The sequence below is a fragment of the Scyliorhinus canicula genome, chromosome 7 (genome assembly GCF_902713615.1).
Source record: "Scyliorhinus canicula chromosome 7, sScyCan1.1, whole genome shotgun sequence".
Taxonomy (NCBI): Eukaryota; Metazoa; Chordata; class Chondrichthyes; order Carcharhiniformes; family Scyliorhinidae; genus Scyliorhinus; species Scyliorhinus canicula.
The window spans coordinates 84,019,621-84,038,150 of NC_052152.1; the positions used below are offsets into that span (position 1 = coordinate 84,019,621).

Sequence of the window (18,530 nt, forward strand, 5' to 3'; positions counted from 1 at the left end):
AGGGGTGCCCCCTGTCCCCCCTGCTGTTTGCCCTGGCGATCGAGCCGCTGGCCTTGGCGTTGAGGGAGTCCAGAAACTGGAGGGGGTTGGTTCGGAAGGGGGGGGGGGGGGGGGGGGGGGGGAGCATCGTGTTTCACTGTATGCGGATGACCTGCTCCTGTACATTGCGGATCCGGTGGAGGGGATGGGGGAGGTCATGCAGATTCTTAGGGATTTTGGAGACTTTTCAGGGTATAAGCTGAATGTTGGAAAGAGCGAGCTTTTTGTGATACATGCGAGGGACCAGGAACAGAGACTGGGAGAGCTACCACTTAAGATGGTGGAGAGGAGCTTTCGCTACTTGGGCATTCAGGTGGCTAAGAGCTGGGGTGTCCTGCACAAGCTCAATTTAGCACGGCTGGTGGATCAGATGGAGGAGGATTTTAAGAAGTGGGACATGCTGCCGCTTTCCCTGGCAGGCAGGGTGCAATCCGTAAAGATGACGGTCCTCCCCAGGTTCTTGTTTGTCTTCCAGTGCCTTTTCATCCTCATCCCCAAATCCTTTTTCAAGCGGGTAAACAGGATTATTACGAGATTTGTGTGGGCGAACATGGCCCCACGTGTTAAGAGACTGTTTTTGGAGCGCAGTCGGGGGTGGGTTGGGTTGGCACTGCCGAACTTCTGCAGCTATTACTGGGCAGCAAATATATCCACGATTCGAAAATGGGTAATGGAGGGAGAGGGGTGTGGAAAAGGTTGGAAGCAGCGTCTTGTAAAGATACTAGCTTGGTGGCACTGATAACGGCACCGTTGCCGCTTCCGCCGACGCAGTATACCACGAGCCCGGTGGTGGCGGCGACATTGAGGATCTGGGGGCAGTGGAGACGGCACAGGGGGGAGGCAAGGGCTTCAGTCTGGGCCCCGATACGGAACAATCACAGGTTTGTTCCAGGTAGAATAGACGGGGGGTTCCTAAGTTGGCACAGAGCGGGTATCAAAAGGATGGGGGACTTGTTCATTGATGGGACTTTTGCTAGTCTGGGGGCGCTGGAGGAGAAATTTGGGCTACCCCCGGGGAATACCTTTAGGTACATGCAGGTTAGGGCGTTAGTGAAAAAACACATGGGGGAATTCCCGCTGCTGCCTGCCCGGAGGATACAGGACAAGGTGGTCTCGGGCGTGTGGGTAGGGGATGGCAAGATATCGGAAATATATCAGGAGCTGCAGGAGGCGGAGGAGGCCTTGGTAGAGGAGCTGAAGGACAAGTGGGAGGAGGAGCTGGGTGAGGCTGACGCCCTGGGCAGGGTCAATTCCTCCTCATCTTGCGCCAGGCTTAGCCTGATTCAGTTTAAGGTGGTGCACCGGGCGCATATGACAGTGGCGAGAAGGAGTAAGTTCTTTGGGGTGGAGGACAGGTGTGTGACAGGGACAGGGAGCCCAGCAAACCACGTCCATATGTTCTGGGCATGCCCGACACTTACAGGATTTGGAAAGGCTTCGCAAAGGCTATGTCCAAGGTCTTGGACACTTGGGTAAAACCGAGCTGGGGGGTAGTGATATTTGGGGTATCAGACGATCCGGGAGTGCAGGAGTCTAAATAGGCCGGAGTTCTGGCCTTTGCCTCCTTGGTAGCCCGGAGAAGGCTCTTGTTAATGTGGAGGGACACGAAACCCCCAAGCGTAGAGGTTTGGGTCAGTGACATGGCAGGGTTTCTCAGGTTGGAGAGAATAAAGTTTGCCTTGCGACTGTCCTTGCAGGGGTTCTCCAAGTGGTGGCGACCATTCCTTGACTTTCTCGCGGAACGTTAGGTGGAGGTCAGCAGCAGCAGCAAACCAGAGGAGGGGGGAGGAGGGGGGGAGGGGGGAGGAGAGGGGGAGGGGGAGGGGGAGGGGTGTGGTTTGAGCGGTGGATAGATTTCATTTGTAAAGGGCAGATACCCCACCTTGTTTTGTTAATGATGCGCGATCAATAACTACTGGAAAGAAGGAGTAGTGTGAATTGAAGGCTTTAATCTACAAGATGTTTCCCCGGCAGCTCGAGTACAGAAAGAAGGATGGCGGATAGGAAACACGGGTTCTTATACCCGGTCTCATTGGGAGGAGCTACCTTACATCTTGACCAATGAAGAGGCAAACACTTGGGCCAATGAGCAGCGAGCCTTCTCCACCAATGGTAGCTCACATTCCCAGGTACCGTAGTACCTCTAGTCATACTACCACAGTTAAATTGTTAAATGGTTAAGTTGTTTTCGGTTTTATTGCTATGTTTTCTTTTCGTTGTTTTTCTTTTTGTAATGGTTGTAAAAATTATTGAAAAATTTGAATAAAAACACATTTTTTTTAAAAATGGCATCAAAAGGGTCAAGCCTTGACTCACATCCCTATCATTCCTCAGTGGACTTTAAGTTGACCGAGTGAGCGCATCAGCGGGTCACCACTGGCCAAAGCTAAGATCAAATCTTAGAGAGTCATGAGGTCAGAATACACAAGTGTATTCTGTGCACAAAGTGCACACAAGTATACAAAGCAGGACCCGTTCTTTCAGCAATGGTTTGGCTATTGTCCAAAATGACAGGGAATGGCTTGCAGGGCCAGGAGAGATGTGGCTGAACTGCTCACTTAACCTTACTCCTCCTGGAATCTGTCAGCAATTGAAGTATCACAGGCATGTCTCACACATCTTCCTTCCTCCATGGCATCAATGCTTTCATAGTGTCCCTCAGCTTCCTGCACCTCATCTTCATCTTCCATTAAGCTCTCATCCTCCTCCAGTTCACCCTCTGGCAGAGCCTCACACATTTGCATATCCAGCTTGTGAAAGGACCCTCTCCAGTGCATATAGCAGAGATCCACCTGAACAGTTCAGGTATCTGAACCACATCTTCTGAAGTCCTGTGAGGGAGCATCCATCCACAGCAATCATCGCTGCAGATGTTCTGACCCCTTGAAGATCCCAGGCACCTGGGAGTAACTTAGGATATAGGAGTCATGACACTCCCAGGGTAACATGCACACACCTGCAGGGTGATTGCGATGGTCACACATTAGTTGCACGTTGATAACCCTTGCGGTTAATAACCATTAGGGGTAGCTGCAAGGGAGCGCGTACAGCCACAAGGGGTGTAGTTTATTGCACCGTGCACTCTTGGGAAGCCTGAGATAGCTGCAAAGTGGTGAATCTTTGATCCTTACTATCCTTGTCCAGAAGAAACCTGACACAATGTTCGGCCTTCCTGTAAAGGACACCGATGTACAAAAAAGATCACCGATATGTTGCGGACCGAGAAATGCCACACAAAACCCCTGCTAATCTGTGGAAAAACCCAGAGGCAAAGTCCCTGGTGGGACAAGCCTCCAATCCATTGTGGCATCAAGTTTTCAGTATGAATGTGGCATAACGGGATAACAACAGGTGTGCCTGGCATTGCCTCTCACTCATTGGAATGTAGGATAATTTTAAAATATAAGCAACCTGGAGATTCATCTCTGCTGTCTGGGTCTCTCCTCCTCACCCACCAGCTAATGCTCAGCCTCCCCTGGACCATGTCCCCAAGGTTTGGCCTCCTACTGGAGTTGGGTATGCTCACACTTCTCCTTCCATGCATGAGGACTCTGAGAAATGCAGCATTGAGCCCTGGATCCATAAGAACTTTTGCCTGCTCTTTGAAGTGAAACATTACAGTCCTGAGATGTGATGTGTGGCGTCCTCTAGGGGGCGATAAGGTGCCAATGAGATGGTTAAACCAAAGTTGCTCTGATCTGTTAGGCAGGTTGGTTCGATGTGGACTGCACTCGATGCAGGGAAGCTAGAAACAGACGTGTAACACTGGAGAAGATCCAACACTGTTTTATTCAACAGTAGAACTGATAAACATATTCAGATGTAGGTGGACACTATACTGAACTGAGAGGTGACCGAGTAGTAGCCTGACCAGACTTACCAGCCACCGCATGGTGTTTGCACTTGCTAGCTCTTGGACTCCGACTGTCTCAGTGGCTGGGTCCAGAGAGAGTGGGAAACCTAGTGCCCTCTGGCTTTATAGTGGTAGTGTCCTGTCTGGTGATTGGCTGCACTGTGTTGTGTGCTTACTGGTCATCATGTGTGTCAATGTGTGCCGGGGGTGGGGAGGGTGGCGCCGGGCTGGGGAGGTGTGTGTGTGTGGAACCTGCTGGTGCCAGGTCCCTGAGGGAGACAGTATCTTTGCTGCCGTCGGGGTACACCACGTAGGCATACTGGGGGTTGGCATGGAGCAACTGCACCCTTTCCACCAACGGGTCCGCGTTGTGGAGTTGGACGTGCCTACGGAGCAGAACTGGTCCTGGCGCTGCGAGCCAGGTCGGGAGCGACACCCTGGATGTGGACTTCCTGGGGAAGGCAAAGAGACGTTCATGGGGTGTGTTGTTAGTAGAGGTGCACAGCAATGACCGAATGGAGTGGAGTGCATCAGGAAGGACCTCCTGCCAGCGACAGGCTGGGAGGTTCCTGGACCATAGGGCCAGTTGGACGGCCCTCCATACCGTCCTGTTCTCCCTCTCTACCTGCCCGTTTCCCTGGGGGTTATAGCTGGTCGTCCTGCTGGAGGCGATACCCCATACTGAGCAGGAACTGATGCAGCTCATGAATGAGGATCCCTGTCACTGTGGATATAGGCGGGGAAACCGAACAGAGCGAAGATAGTGTTTAGGGTTTTGATAATGGTGGCAGACGTCATATCGGGGCATGGGATGGCGAAGGGGAACCTGGAGTACTCATCGACCACACAGAGAATATACTTTTTTCTGTTGGTAGAGGGGAGGGGCCCTTTGAAATCCATGCTGAGGCGTTCAAAGGGGCGGGACGCCTTCACCAGGCGCGCACGGTCCGGCCGGTAGAAGTGCGGCTTGCACTCCGCACAGACCTGGCAGTCCCTGGTGATTGTCCATACTTCCTCGATGGAGTAGGGCAGATTGTGGGCCTTGAAAAAATGGTGCAGACGAGCTACTCCCGGGTGACAAAGGCTGTCGTGCAGGACCCGGAGTCGTTCTACTTGTGCGCTGGCACATGTATCTCGGGATAGGGCGTCTGGGGGCTCGTTGAGTTTGCCGGGGCGATACAAAATATCGTAATTATAGGTGGAGAACTCGATCCTCCACCACAAGATTTTATCGTTTTTGATCTTGCCCTGCTGTATGTTATTGAACATGAAGGCTACCGACCGTTGGTCAGTGAGGAGAGTGAATCTCCTGCCGGCCAGGTAATGCCACCAATGCCGCACAGCTTCAATGATAGCTTGGGCCACTTTTTCGACGGAGAGTGCCGAATTTCTGAGGCATGAAGGGTGCGGGAAAAGAATGCCACGGGTCTGCCTGCATAGTTGAGGGTGGTGGCTAGGGCGATGTCCGATGCATCGCTCTCTACTTGAAAGGTCTCGTTTACTGCGTGCATCCCGGCCTTGGCTATATCAGCTCTGATACGGCGAAGGCCTGTTGCACCTCGGCCGTCAGGGGAATGTGGGTGGACTGAATGAGTGGGCGGGCCTTGTCCGCATAGTTTGGGACCAACTGAGCGTAGTACGAGAAGAACCACAGGCAGCGTTTGAGGGTCTTGGGGCAGTGAGGGAGGGGAAGCTCCATGAGGGGGCGCATGCGGTCGGGATCGGGCCCCAAAACTCCGTTCTGGACCACATAGCCGAGGATGGCTAAGAGGGTCGTGCTAAACACGCACTTCTCCTTGTTGAAGGTGAGGTTGAGGAGAGTGGCGGTGTGGAGGAATTTGGCGAGGTTGGCATCGTGGTCCTGCTGGTCATGGCCGCAGATGGTGACGTTGTCTAGGTACGGGAAGGTGGCCTGCAAACCGTACCGGTCGACCATTTGGTCCATCTCCCTTTGGAAGACCGAGACCCCGTTAGTGACGCCGAAGGGAACTCTGAGGAAGTGGTAGAGACGACCGTCCGCCTCGAAAGCAGTGTATGGATGGTCCAATTTAGGAATGGGGAGCTGGTGGTAGGCGGATTTGAGGTCTACCGTTGAGAAGACCCGGTACTGTGCAATCTGATTGACCATATCAGATATGCATGGGAGGGAGTACGCGTTGAGCTGTGTATACCGATTGATGTTCTGGCTGTGGTCCTCGACCATTCTGTGTTTCTCCCCAGTTTTAACGACTGGGGTTAGATTGGCAAAGAGGGAAGGCGGATCGACCTTTAGGGTCTCGAGGCCGCACACAGTGAGGGGTGGTAGGGGCCCGCAGAATTTGAGAGTTAGGCTCTGGAGACTGCACTGGAAGTCCAGGCCTAGGAGCAGGGCAGCGCAGAGGTTAGGGAGGACATAGAGGCGGAAGCCGCTGAATTCTATGCCCTGGACCATGAGTGTGACCGTGCAGAACCGCCGGATCGTGACGGAATGGGATCCGGAGGCCAGGGGAATTCTTTGGTTGGTGGGGTGGACCACGAGGGAGCAGCGCCTTACCGTATCCGGGTGTATGAGGCTTTCGGTGCTCCCGGAGTCCAGCAGGCAAGGTCACGTGGCCGTTGATTTTCACACTGGTCGATGCGGTGGCCAGGTTGTGCGGACGAGACTGGTCGATCGTCACTGAGGCGAGTCGTGGTCGGTCGTCGCTGTCGACGGATGATGGGGAGCATGGGGGGCCCAGGTCCTGGAATGCTGTCGGCGTCCATGTCCCGTGCGGGAGACAAGATGGCGGTGCCGGAAGTTCCTGCGGGGGACAAAATGGCGGCGCCCATGGGCCACATGTTGTGCGTGTTGGACAAGATGGCGGCGCCCATGAGCCGCACGTGGACTGGGGGGGGGGGAGAGAAGATGCCGGCGCCCACTGGCCGCACGTGGTCCGGGGAGGTGAAGATGGCGGCACCCATTGTGTGTAGAGGGTTGGGGCAATAGCAGTGACTGCGCGGGCCTGGCACAGCACGGCGAAGTGCCCCTTTTTGCCGCAGGCCTTGCAAAGGGCAGCGCGGGCCGGGCTGCATTGGCGAGGGTGCTTCTGCTGGCCGCAGAAGTGACATCGGGGTCCCCCGGGGTGCGCGGGCTGGCATGTGGCGCAGGCATACTGGCTGGGTAAGGCACCCGGTGGGGCAGCCGTCTGTGGGGTCCACGAGGGGTAGGATGGGTGGGCTGCGCGGCTGGTGGGGTGGGCCGCGCGGCTGGTGGGGTAGACCTGGATGTTACGTGAGGCGACCATCATGGAGAACGCTAGTTTCTTTGTTTCGGCTCGGTCGAGCGTGGCCCCTTCCAACAGTCTTTGGCGTATGAGGTCCGACCTAATCCCCGTTACGAACGCGTCCCGCATAAGAAGGTTGGAATGTTCGGTCACAGTCACAGTCCCTGACGAGTGGAATTAGGGCCCGCCAGAAGTCTTTTATGGACTCACCAGGAAGTTGAGAGCGAGTGGCGAGTATGTGCCTGGCGAAGAGCGTGTTCGTTTTCTGTGCGTAGCTTTCTTTGAGGAGTGCCATGGCTTCGCCGCAGTTCGGGGCGTCCTAGATCAGCAGAAACACGTTGGAGCTCAACCTTGAGTACAGGATCTGTATCTTCTGAGCCTCCGGAACAGGGGTGGTCACTGAGTTGATATACGCCTCGAAGCAAGCTAGCCAGTCATTAAAGTCCTTTTTGCCGTCGCTTGATTGTGGATCCAGCTGCAGCCGATCCGGTTTGATTCGGAGGTCCATCTTTTAGAAAATCTTAAAGCAGTAAATTGATGCACGATCAATTGTACAAAGAATTGGATACAACTGAGGCTTTATTGCTCTAAGATGTGTGGCCTCCCACAGCAGCTGGCGAAATGGCTGCTGAATGAGTACACGCATATTTATACTCCGCCTACAGGGCAGAGCCGGCAGGCAGGGACTGCTGGCGAACCTGTAGTACAGGTCCTACTTTACATCACCTAATGCAGGTCTAACAGTGGTTTACCACACACAGCAACCGCTTTACAATATGGACCCCTTTCTCGGCCTTCCCGTTTGACTGCGGGTAGTGGGGACTGGAGGTTATGTGACAGAAGTTGTAGGACTGTGCAAAATCAGACCATTCCTGGCTGTAAAAGCAAGGACCGTTGTCGCTCATTACCGTGAGCGGTATCCCACATCCGACGAACGTTTCTTTGCAGGATTTGATTACCGCCTTCGACGTGAGGTCGGACAGTTGCACCAGTTCTGGGTAACTGGAGAAGTAGTCGACCAGGAGTATGTAGTCATGCCCTTTGGCGTGGAAAAGGTCTACACCTACTTTGGACCATGGAGAGGTCACGATCTCGTGCTGTTGCAGCGTTTCCTTGGGTTGAGCTGGTCGAAACTTCTGACAGGTGGAGCAATTGAGGACTGTGTCGACAATGTCCTGGCTGATACCCAGCCAATAGACCACACCCGAGTCTGCGTCGGCATTTCTCGACCCCAAGGTGACCCTCATGGAGTTGGTCCAGCACCATAGCCCGCATGCTCTGAGGAATTACGATCCTGTCGAGTTTCAGAAGGATTCCCTCCACCACCGTCAGGTCGTCTTTTACGTTATAGAACTGGAGACATTGTCCCTTCCGCCAGCCATTGGTAAGGTGCTGCAGCACACGCTGCAGCAGGGGATCTTTGGCCGTCTCCTCACGAATTTGGACCACCCGCTCGTCAGAGGCCGGAAGGTTGGTGGCACACAACTTGCACTTCTATGTGGCAGATGAAGTCACTTTGTTCACACCGTGTCGTAATGGACCTGGATAGAGCATCTGCAACGATCAGCTCTTTGCCATGTGTGTAGACAAGTTCAAAGTCGTAGCGGCATAGCTTACGAAGAATTTGCTGTAACCGAGGTGTCATGTCATTTAAATCCTTCTGGATTATGTGGACTAGAGGCCTGTGATCCGTTTCTACCTTGAATTTTAGCAGGCCGTAAACGTAGTCGTGAAACCTGACTATCCCTGTCAGGAGGCCCAGACACTCCTTCTCAATCTGAGCGTACCGTTGCTCAGTGGGAGTCATGGCCCTGGAGGCATACGCCACTGGAGCCGAGGACGAGGTGTCATCTCGCTGAAGGAGCACCGCCCCAATGCCGTCCTGGCTTGCATCAGTTGATATCTTGGTTTCCTTGGTTGGGTCGAAGAACGTTAGAACTGGGGCTGTGGTGAGCTTTGCTTTCAGCTCACATCATTCCTCTTCATGCGTGGGCAGCCACTAGAATTCTGGCGACTTCTTGACGAGATGGCGGAGGGCCGTGGTGTGAGATGACATATTGGGAATTAATTTCCAGAGGAAGTTGACCATCCAGAGGAAGCGGAGGACCGCCTTCCTGTCCTCCAGGGTCTTCATGGCGTTGATCACCGAGACCTTGTCGGCAACTGGCCGCACGCCCTGCTGCGAAATGTGGTCACCTAGGAACTTAATATCCGATTGACCAAATGAGCACTTGGCCCTGTTGAGCTGGAGACCATGTTCATGGATTCTCTGGAATACTTTCTTGAGGCGAGCGATGTGTTCCTGGGGCATTGTGGACCCAGATAATTATGTCGTCAACGTATACTCGCACCCCCTCGATGCCCTCCATCATCTGCTCCATGATGCGGTGAAATACTTTGGAGGCAGCTATGATGCCAAAGGGCATCCGGTTGTAGCAGTAGCGACCGAACGGGGTGTTGAACGTGCACAGCTTGCGACTGGACGCGTCCAGCTGTATTTGCTAAAAACCCTTGGAGGCGTCCAGCTTAGTAAAGAATTGGGCATGAGTCATCTCACTGGTCAACTCTTCACGTTTTGATATCGGGTAATGCTCCCGCATGATGTTCCGGTTTAAATCCTTAGGGTCAGTGCAAATGCGAAGCTCCCCTGACGGCTTCTTTACACAGATCATGGAGCTGACCCAGTCTGTTGGCTCTGTGACCTTCGATATGATGCCCTGGTCTTGGAGGTCCTGTAATTGCTTCTTCAGACGATCCTTGAGGGGTGCCGGCACCCGGCGTGGTGCATGAATTACAGCGGTGGCGTTTGGCTTGAGCAGGATTTTATATCGGTATGGCAGCTTGCCCATTCCATATAATACGCTGTGGTACTGCGTGATAATGTCATCTATGTCAGCTTGCAAGTTTCCATCAGGCGAGGCCGTCGCCGGTGATGATGACATGGTGTGGACTCGCTGAACCAGGTTCTGGAGCTTGCAGGCTCGAACACCGAGCAGGGATGCTCTGTCAGGCCTGACGATTTCAAACCGCAGTGTTGCCTGGATCGCCTTATTGGATACCCCTAGTTGACATGAGCCACTGGCAGCTATGGCATTGCCATTGTAGTCAAGGAGCTGGCATGCCAATGGAAGAATGCTTGGTCTGGCGTGGATGGTGTCAAGGTCGGACTTTGAGATGAGGTTCGCCAATGCGCCAGTGTCCAGTTTAAATCGGATGCGAGCCTTGTTAACTGTGAGGACAGCACCCCACTCGTTGTCGGGATCCACACTGAGGATCGAGAGACGTTTCACTGTTGTGGTGGAAGGCAGCGCATGTGCAGTTATGATGCACACCCGGTATGGGAACTTGAGGCACTCAGTATCAGGGTCTGTTGGGCTGTCGGGATCGGAACCTGGCATGCCTAGTTGTATTGAGCGAACACTTCTGCGCCGCAGCTAGGACCGCTGGCTGCTGAGTGGTGGAGCAGATCTGCAAAGGGCTGCGTAGTGGCCAAGCTTGCCACACTGTAGACATCGCCGTCCTTTTGCTGGACATTGTCGCTTTAAGTGGGCGGACCCACAATTCGGACACGTCATGACGCCGTCAACAGCGCGTTCCGTGCGCCATCGCACATGCGCAGTGCGGTTGGTCAACGTACGCATCTGCACAGTTGGGTTGTCGGTCTCGTCGTCCACTCGGTTGTGGCGCGAATGCACAGGGACCCAGGAAAACCGCGCGAAACGGCCACTCTCCTTGATGCTCAGGCCCTGCATCTGTGCGATGGTCTGCACCCGTTCCGCCTCGTGGGAGGCGAGCTTTGCAGTCTCTGCCACCCTGATGTGGGAGTAACGATTCTTAGCATGCTCATGGACAACGTATGTCTCGATAGCGACAGGGAGGGTCAACTGTTTGACTTTCAGGAGCTGCTGCCGAAGGGAGTCGGAGTGGACCCGAAAACGATCTGATCCCGGATCATAGAATCAGCCGTCGAGTCATAGTTACATGACTGCGCTAGGAGGCGGAGATGGGTCAAGAAGGACTGAAAAGTTTCATCCTTACCCTGAAGCCTCTGCTGGAAAATGTATCGTTGAAAGCTCTCATTCACCTCAATGTCGCAGTGGCTGTCAAACTTCAGCAGGACTGTTTTGAATTTTGTTTTGTCTTCGCCTTCAGCGAACGTAAGGGAGTTGTAGATGTGGATGGCGTGGTCCCCCGCGGTGGAGAGAAATAGCGCGATCTTCCTGGCATCCGATGCTGCTTCAAGGTCGGAGGCCTCGATGTACAAGAGGAACTTTTGCTTGAAGATCTTTCAATTGGCGCCGCGGTTACCGGAGATGCGGAGCTGCGGAGGAGGCTGAATGTTTTCCATGTCACCGGATGGCTGCTTGCTGGTCAATGTTGATTTACTCGAGGGAGGTCCGTCAAGATCAATACCACTCTGGTACTATGATGTGTTAGGCAGGTTGGTTCGATGTGGACTGCACTCGATGCAGGGAAGCTAGAAACAGACGTCTAACACTGGAGAAGATCCAACACTGTTTTATTCAATGATAGAACTGATATACATGTTCAGCTGTGGGTCGACACTAAACTGAACTGACTGGAGACCTAGTAGTTGCCTGACCAGACTTACTAGCTACCGCATGGTGTTTGCACTTGCTAGCTCGTGGACTCTTACTGTCTCAGTATCTGGGTCCAGAGAGAGCAGGAAACCTAGTGCCCTCTGGCTTTATAGTGGTAGTGTCCTGTCTGGTGATTGGCTGCACTGTGTTGTGTGCTTACAGGTCATCCTGTGTGTCAATCACTGCCTGTCTGCACCTCATTATATACATGAGTGGATATTATGACCTGCTCTTCACCCCATTCTTTGAAGTGACCTACCAATTGCTCATCATTGGAAACCTGTGAGTGCCCTTCATTGATTGAATGCTAGATAAGATGAAGGTGTGTCCTGTTCATTATTGCCTTCATTTTCCAAGGCTGCATTCCTCCGGTATACTCTGTTAATGTTGGGACTTGGATGTGAAGTTACTGAGTTCTGTCTATCCTTTAACAGCGCTGAAGGAAATGATTGGCTTTGAGATGCTGCCTTTGTAACTGACCTGGATCCTGTCCACGTCAGTGGCACTAACATGTGCCTGTGCATGCCAAAAAGGGGCTCTATAGCCCAGCTTAGCGATCCTTCTATACGTCCAATACCCCACTCATACAGGACTGATGTCACTTTTCTTTTTGCAGGTTGCCGTTGTTCTGGGAGCTCAAGATTGTGCTACTACACCTTTAGTTCAGGACCAAGTTTGACACTCCTTCCCTCACTGTCCATGTGCCTCCAGTTTACCTGGCGCCTCACGATGAAAGGTAGAACTGCCCCTGTCATTCTCCAGCCTTCCCCAGTAATACTGGATTATTGGATCCCATCGTTTTTGTGATGGACGTTCCAATCCCCCCCCCCTCCCCCCAGAAGCCCATCACCTGCGAAGTGGCCATGCCTCATGTGGACCTCTGCCCATCCCACCTAGAGGCTGTGTATACCATTGCCCACAGAGGTGACACCGCCCTGCTTCCCCCGCCCCAACTCTAACCCCCCAGCCAACACAATAGCTTCACATATTCTCCCTACAGTATGTCTTCCCTGTCTACAGGCTAAAAATGCCCTCGTCACGATCGCCAGTTCCACCAAGCCCGCAAGCCCAGGTTACCCTCCTCAACCACTGCAGCTCCAACTTCTGAGTGCTCGTATGAACCATCCCTAATGTGCCACACCAATGAACCCCCCCCCCCCCCCCCCCCCCCCCCCCCCACCCACACCTCCTCCAGAGTCTGCCTACATCGTCTTCCCACAATGTGGGCCAGAATTCTCCAGCCATTCACTGGCGGCGTGATTCTCCATTCCCACTGGCAGCGCACCCCTACGTGTGGTTTTCCCCACTGTTGGCGTGGGATGGCTTCAATGGGAACTCCCACTGACAGCACTGGGAGCAGAGAATTCCGCTGCCAGTGAATAACTCACCACCTTCCACTGCCAACAAACACACAGCTGGAAGGCAGGAGAATGTTGCCTGTAATATCCCTTGGGGCCCACCTGTTTGTCAGCGTTTTAAGCACCTTTGTTGAAGTAAAGCTTGTCATGCCTCAGTCTTCCCTCTACCTTCCATCGTTTGTCATCCTCCTCCACCTCCTTGCCTCTCTGCCTTCTTGCCCCTTTCCCTTAACCAGTGCCCTTGCAGAGCCTTCCTTCCCCATTGCCCCCTTTGTGTTTGTCAGCCCAACCGTCACCTTGCACCCACACCCTGGTCAATCTTCGACTTGGTCAAAGTGGAGACCGCACAAGTCCCAAAGTACAGTGCTTTCCACACAGACAACTGTGTCAGGCACTGCGAGCAGAGATCCCTATAATCCACAACCAGAATACTGGTCAGAGTTAGTCAAAGTGGATAGTCCATGAGTGCTGCAGCAGCACAGTGCTGTGCTTCCAGACATTAGCATGGAGCTGGAGGGCAGGAAATGCACTGCCCCAGCAGTGAAGCAGTCAGTGCAACAAGACTGTCGTAGTGCTACGGCAGGTAGGCTATGTATGTTGCACACGCCCCTCAAACTCCCGTGCGAACAGAGGTCCAACCCGTGCATTTTTCAAACGGGTTTGAGGCCAACGTGATTTCCTGTTGGCGTGACGCAAGATTGGTGTGGGGAGCTTCTGGCGAGCAGCAGTTTTAATGAGCATTCATGAGATGCAAATAAATGCAAATGAAGTTCACATCACCAGTCCATGGGATAACCAACCTGCCATTAACCCGCCTCTGGGAGAATTACAACCTTTTTATATGCCGTCAGATTTCCGATTTTTTGGCTCCCTCTAGATTCTCCGCTCACAAAATTCACCGCGGGTGGAATAGGAGAATTCCGCCCACCCTCTTTCAGGTGAGACATTAATCAAAGACCCTATTTTCCTTTTCAAGTGGATGTAAAAAGTCCCATGGCATTATTCGAAGAAGAGCAGTGGTGTTCATCCGGTCTCCTGGTCAATATTTATCCCTCAACAATTATTTCAGTGCTGTTTGTAAGAACAAATTGGCTGCCTGCATTAAGTGTAACGACTACACTTAAAATAGTTTATTTTATTAAGTACTCACATGGATTTTTCATTTCCGTGCCACGGCCTGATACTTCCAGATCTGCCGTCGGGAATTGAAACAAGTGCGTTGGTTTCCAAACTTTTACTTGTGTTTTGCCTATCAACCATGCTTTCATGGCTATTAAGGAGTGTAACAGGATCTGAATCATTGTATTTGATTGTTTGATCAGTTGTCTCCTGAGCCAGCATTCCAGGTTCTTTGGTAATGGCAGGAATTATCTCTAAAGGTGAAACACAAGGATACATGTATTCAGCAAAAAATAATTGAGGTTCTGTATTTTTTCCTGCAAGACCAAAATGTAAATCTGAACTAAAGAAAGAACACGAGTCCCTGTGATTTTCACCAGGCACAGAGAGATATTGAGCAGTTTTCTCAGTGCCAAAGCAGAAAGCAAAGCAGAACATAGTCCTGTCTTTGAACAAAGCCCCACAAAATTCTGGATTGGATTTGTTTACTGTCACGTGTACCGAGGTACAGTGAAAAGTATTTTTCTGCAAGCAGCTCAACAGATCATTAAGTACATGAAATGAAAAGGAAAAATAGAGCAACACAAGGTACACAATGTAACTTCATAAGCACCGGATGAAGCATACAAGGGTGTAGTGTTAATGAGGTCAGTCCATAAGACAGTCGTTTAGGAGTCTAGTGACAGTGGGGAAGAAGCTGTTTTTCAGTCTGTTTGTGCGTGTTCTCAGACTTCTGTATCTCCTGCCCGATGGAAGAAGTTGGAAGCGAGAGTAAGCCAGATGGGAGGGGTCTTTGATTATGCTGCCCACTTTCCCCAGGCAGCAGGAGGTATAGACAGAGTCAATGGATGGAAGGCATATTTGTGTGATGGACTGGGCTGTGTTCATAACTTTCTTGCGGTCCTGGGCCGAGCAGTTGCCATACCAGGCTGTGATGCAGCCAGATAAGATGCTTTCCATGATGCATCTGTAAAAGTTGGTATGCTGGAGGAATTTCCACACCAATCCTGCAATTCGACTTAACACTCTCAGCAATTTCCTCACCCTACCCTCCTGTGGGGCCCTCCCAGAACTCGCGACATAACACGTATCTGGAGGGCAGTGAGCAGCCAAGGGCCACCCAAACTTAGTCTGTTGGCAGCTGTCCTTGGTACTCTTTACCTCTTTACTTCCATTGTGGGTGGAGAAGTGGAGTTTAAATATTACACTAGGCCTGAAATTTAGACCAGTGAATGCATTGTACATTTGCCTGGCACACTAGCAACTCCCATCATTGCTTCATGCGGCTACTTTGCATCAAACATCAACCTCAGAATGAATGCTTAAAGCCAGAAATCCTCAGATATAATTGATCATAATCAGAAGTGTGAGTCAATTCAGCAGATCATGCCATCCCTTTAACAGATTTTAATATTACTTCCCAATGGTGTCAGTAGAAAATATTAGAATGGAAGGCAAGTAGCCACAAAATGATAATGAAAGAAACATTATTAGGCAATTGCTTCACAATAGTCTACAGAAACCTATGTGTCATTAACGACCAATTGCTATCACAAAACAAGTGTAGTAATCATCAGGACCTAGTTTTAAGGCCGATTAAATTGGATATCTTAAATTAAAGAATTGGGCACTTTAAAAACCACAGTCTGCAGAAGGCTGCAGAATCCGAATATACAGAATTCAGACAAGCTGTCGGGGCCTGTCTGAAGCTGCTCATGAATAACCCATCATTAATTATTGAAGGATCTTAGGAGTTGAAGGATCTTAGGATTACGAAGTTTATTCAATTCAGGGTTACCGGTTGTTCTTGTACATTGCTGAAACTCAGTAGAAATTCAAGTTAAAAACTTGTCAGGTGCAAATAAGAATTGTTTTATTTGGAGTTCATTGGTTACAACTTGAAAATCATTTAAAAGGTAGTTTGTAGACAATTTGATTTTCTTCAAAGAATCACAGGAATTATCTTCTGAGACAATAGCCCGAACACAACTTTAAAAGTCAAAGTATGAAGTCAAAGTCTGAAAATGAAATATGAATACAGAACTCTTTTCTAATTTTCTGTCCTCTCTTTCTTTCTCTCTCTGTCTCTCTCCTTTCTCTCCGGCTCTTTTTCTTTCTTCTCAAAATGGTGGCCAAATCGTCCATGGATATACTATTTCATATCTGTCGTAAGCGATCCAATCACACCCCAATATAATCCTAATTGGTTTGGGTTAGACTCAAACACATTTGATTTGATAACAAGCCGTCCATCTTCACGATGTAACATTACTTCCAATTGTTGCCTGTTTGTATATTTTTCATGGGATATTGTGCTTTATCAAAACCAGCAAAAACTGGTCTAATGCTGACCTACCTATTGCCACAATGGAGACCTCATGCTGACCTCACTGCTGCAACAATGGAGACCTTATGTTATCTCGTCATACTATGCTAGGCATAATTCCGAAAATATAATTCAAACTGTCTTTTATAAGATTGTTTCAATGAGAATGTTGGAATCAAATATATATATATATTATATTTGATTCGATGTTTTAACTGTCCATTTATTAAAAACAAGGCAACACAGTCTAAAATGTTTCAGCTTGCATAATCATGGAATGTAATTCACCCTAATCTTGAACGGCGTGAGAATCGTGCAATTGTTCATTCTTATTCCTCGTTGCCATGGATTCAACCCTTGTCCTTGTAAAAATGTAATGATCTTATCAGACTTCTGTGTTTTGCAAACTCATGACTGAGTTTGGAAATTATATGTTTCTTTCATTTTAAAACTGGGAATTAATATTTATGCTTTAAGCAGCTTTTTACCTATATTAAGTGTATTTGAAATACCTGGCTTCTACAGTCGCCCCTTTGATAAATCGAAAGATCAAGTGAGATATATCAGAATAAGATAAAAGATATCATTAAAGCGATAGGATAGGTAAAAGCGCAAAAAATAATTCATTCATATTGTCATTGCAGATTTAAACAATAGAATGGAAACTTAGCATTGCAACAAGTATTTCAACAATAATCATTAAAATTCTTAAAGAATCATTATTACAAAATAACAATTAATAAATTAGTCAAATTTGATGCTACAGATTCAGTATTAATAGATTATACAAGTAATTGATTGATAATATTACGGTTAACATTTCAACAAAAGTATTTCACCTCAAATTCATCAATTGGGGGTGCAGTAGGGTTAGTGTGAATCATTCTGACAGTTGGTCCCCTGCGCTTAGCGAATAGTTCTTTGATGCACGTAGCACATTGGTATGTTATTTAAATGATGAATCCAGCTTCACAGGAGAATAGGATTATTCTCATTATGGACATTCCAGTGTGTCCAAACCATCCGCAAATTCTATCCCAGAGAGAGAGAACTTGGGATGGATCAAGTTTTTTGATTTCTTTTTGGATATGTAATACCAAATCTTTAACTTCTTCAGAGTTATCGGAAATGAAAATGCAACATTCTGCACCAATCAGGGCGTGCACGTGCCACCTTTTTCGGCTAGCACATAGTCAAGTGCCATTCGATTTTGCAATACCACGGTTCGAATTGTTCGCATTTCGTCAGAGATTTTATCTAGGGCAGTGGCAGTGTAATCAGCTACATCTTGTATGATGGTTGTTATTTTATTTAACTCATTCTCCATCCTTACTTCCCAATAGAAAGGAATGATTCTAGCAAAAATTGCATCTCTAAAGGTGATGGAACGTTTTTTTCTTTGTACAGTCATTTCTGAAATATGCAGGAGATTAGTCACATGATGAATGGCAGGTACCATGTATCCTAAATAGCAAGATCCTGACAAGGATCTTGGGAGCCAGGGATATGCTTTATCATCACAAATAAAATAAGTTCCATTATAAGCAGATTATGAGTAAATACATTCTAAGAGCCATTGGTCTTCGAATGTTTTATTATTTCTCAGGTTAGGTATGCCTGTTATCCTTGAGGACCGCATAACTCTTTCTAAGCGGTCGTTTGTACATTTAAAAGCTGTGTTAACATCTACAGAGTTAGTACAATTACTATTACCCATTGGTGCATCGGCCTATTGTCCACAGTTCCTGATAACCCATCAAGTGATTATGGCTCCAACTTGAGATTCACTAGCCTATTGTCCACATTTCCTGATAACTCATCAAGTGATTATGGCTCCAACTTGAGATTCACTAGTCTATTGTCCACAGTTCCTGATATCCCATCAAGCAATCATCACTCCTCCCAGTGCGGGCTAAGGTACCCTGTCAACAGGTCATCAACCAGACCACTGGGCACCGAGACCCTGCCACCTGAGACTCCATTGGCCGCAGG

At 49.8% G+C, this 18,530-nt stretch overlaps 1 protein-coding gene across 4 annotated transcripts in view; it reads right to left on the bottom strand.

The window, feature by feature from the left end:
• Window positions 1-18,530, bottom strand: part of LOC119969087 (cilia- and flagella-associated protein 47-like) — an 868,530-nt gene that overhangs the window by 724,931 nt on the left and 125,069 nt on the right. For all 4 annotated transcript variants that reach the window (XM_038802287.1, XM_038802288.1, XM_038802285.1 and 1 more), the window contains exon 10: window positions 14,244-14,466. In XM_038802287.1, coding sequence (XP_038658215.1) covers window positions 14,244-14,466 — 223 coding nt within the window. The remainder of the gene's footprint in view (window positions 1-14,243; window positions 14,467-18,530) is intronic.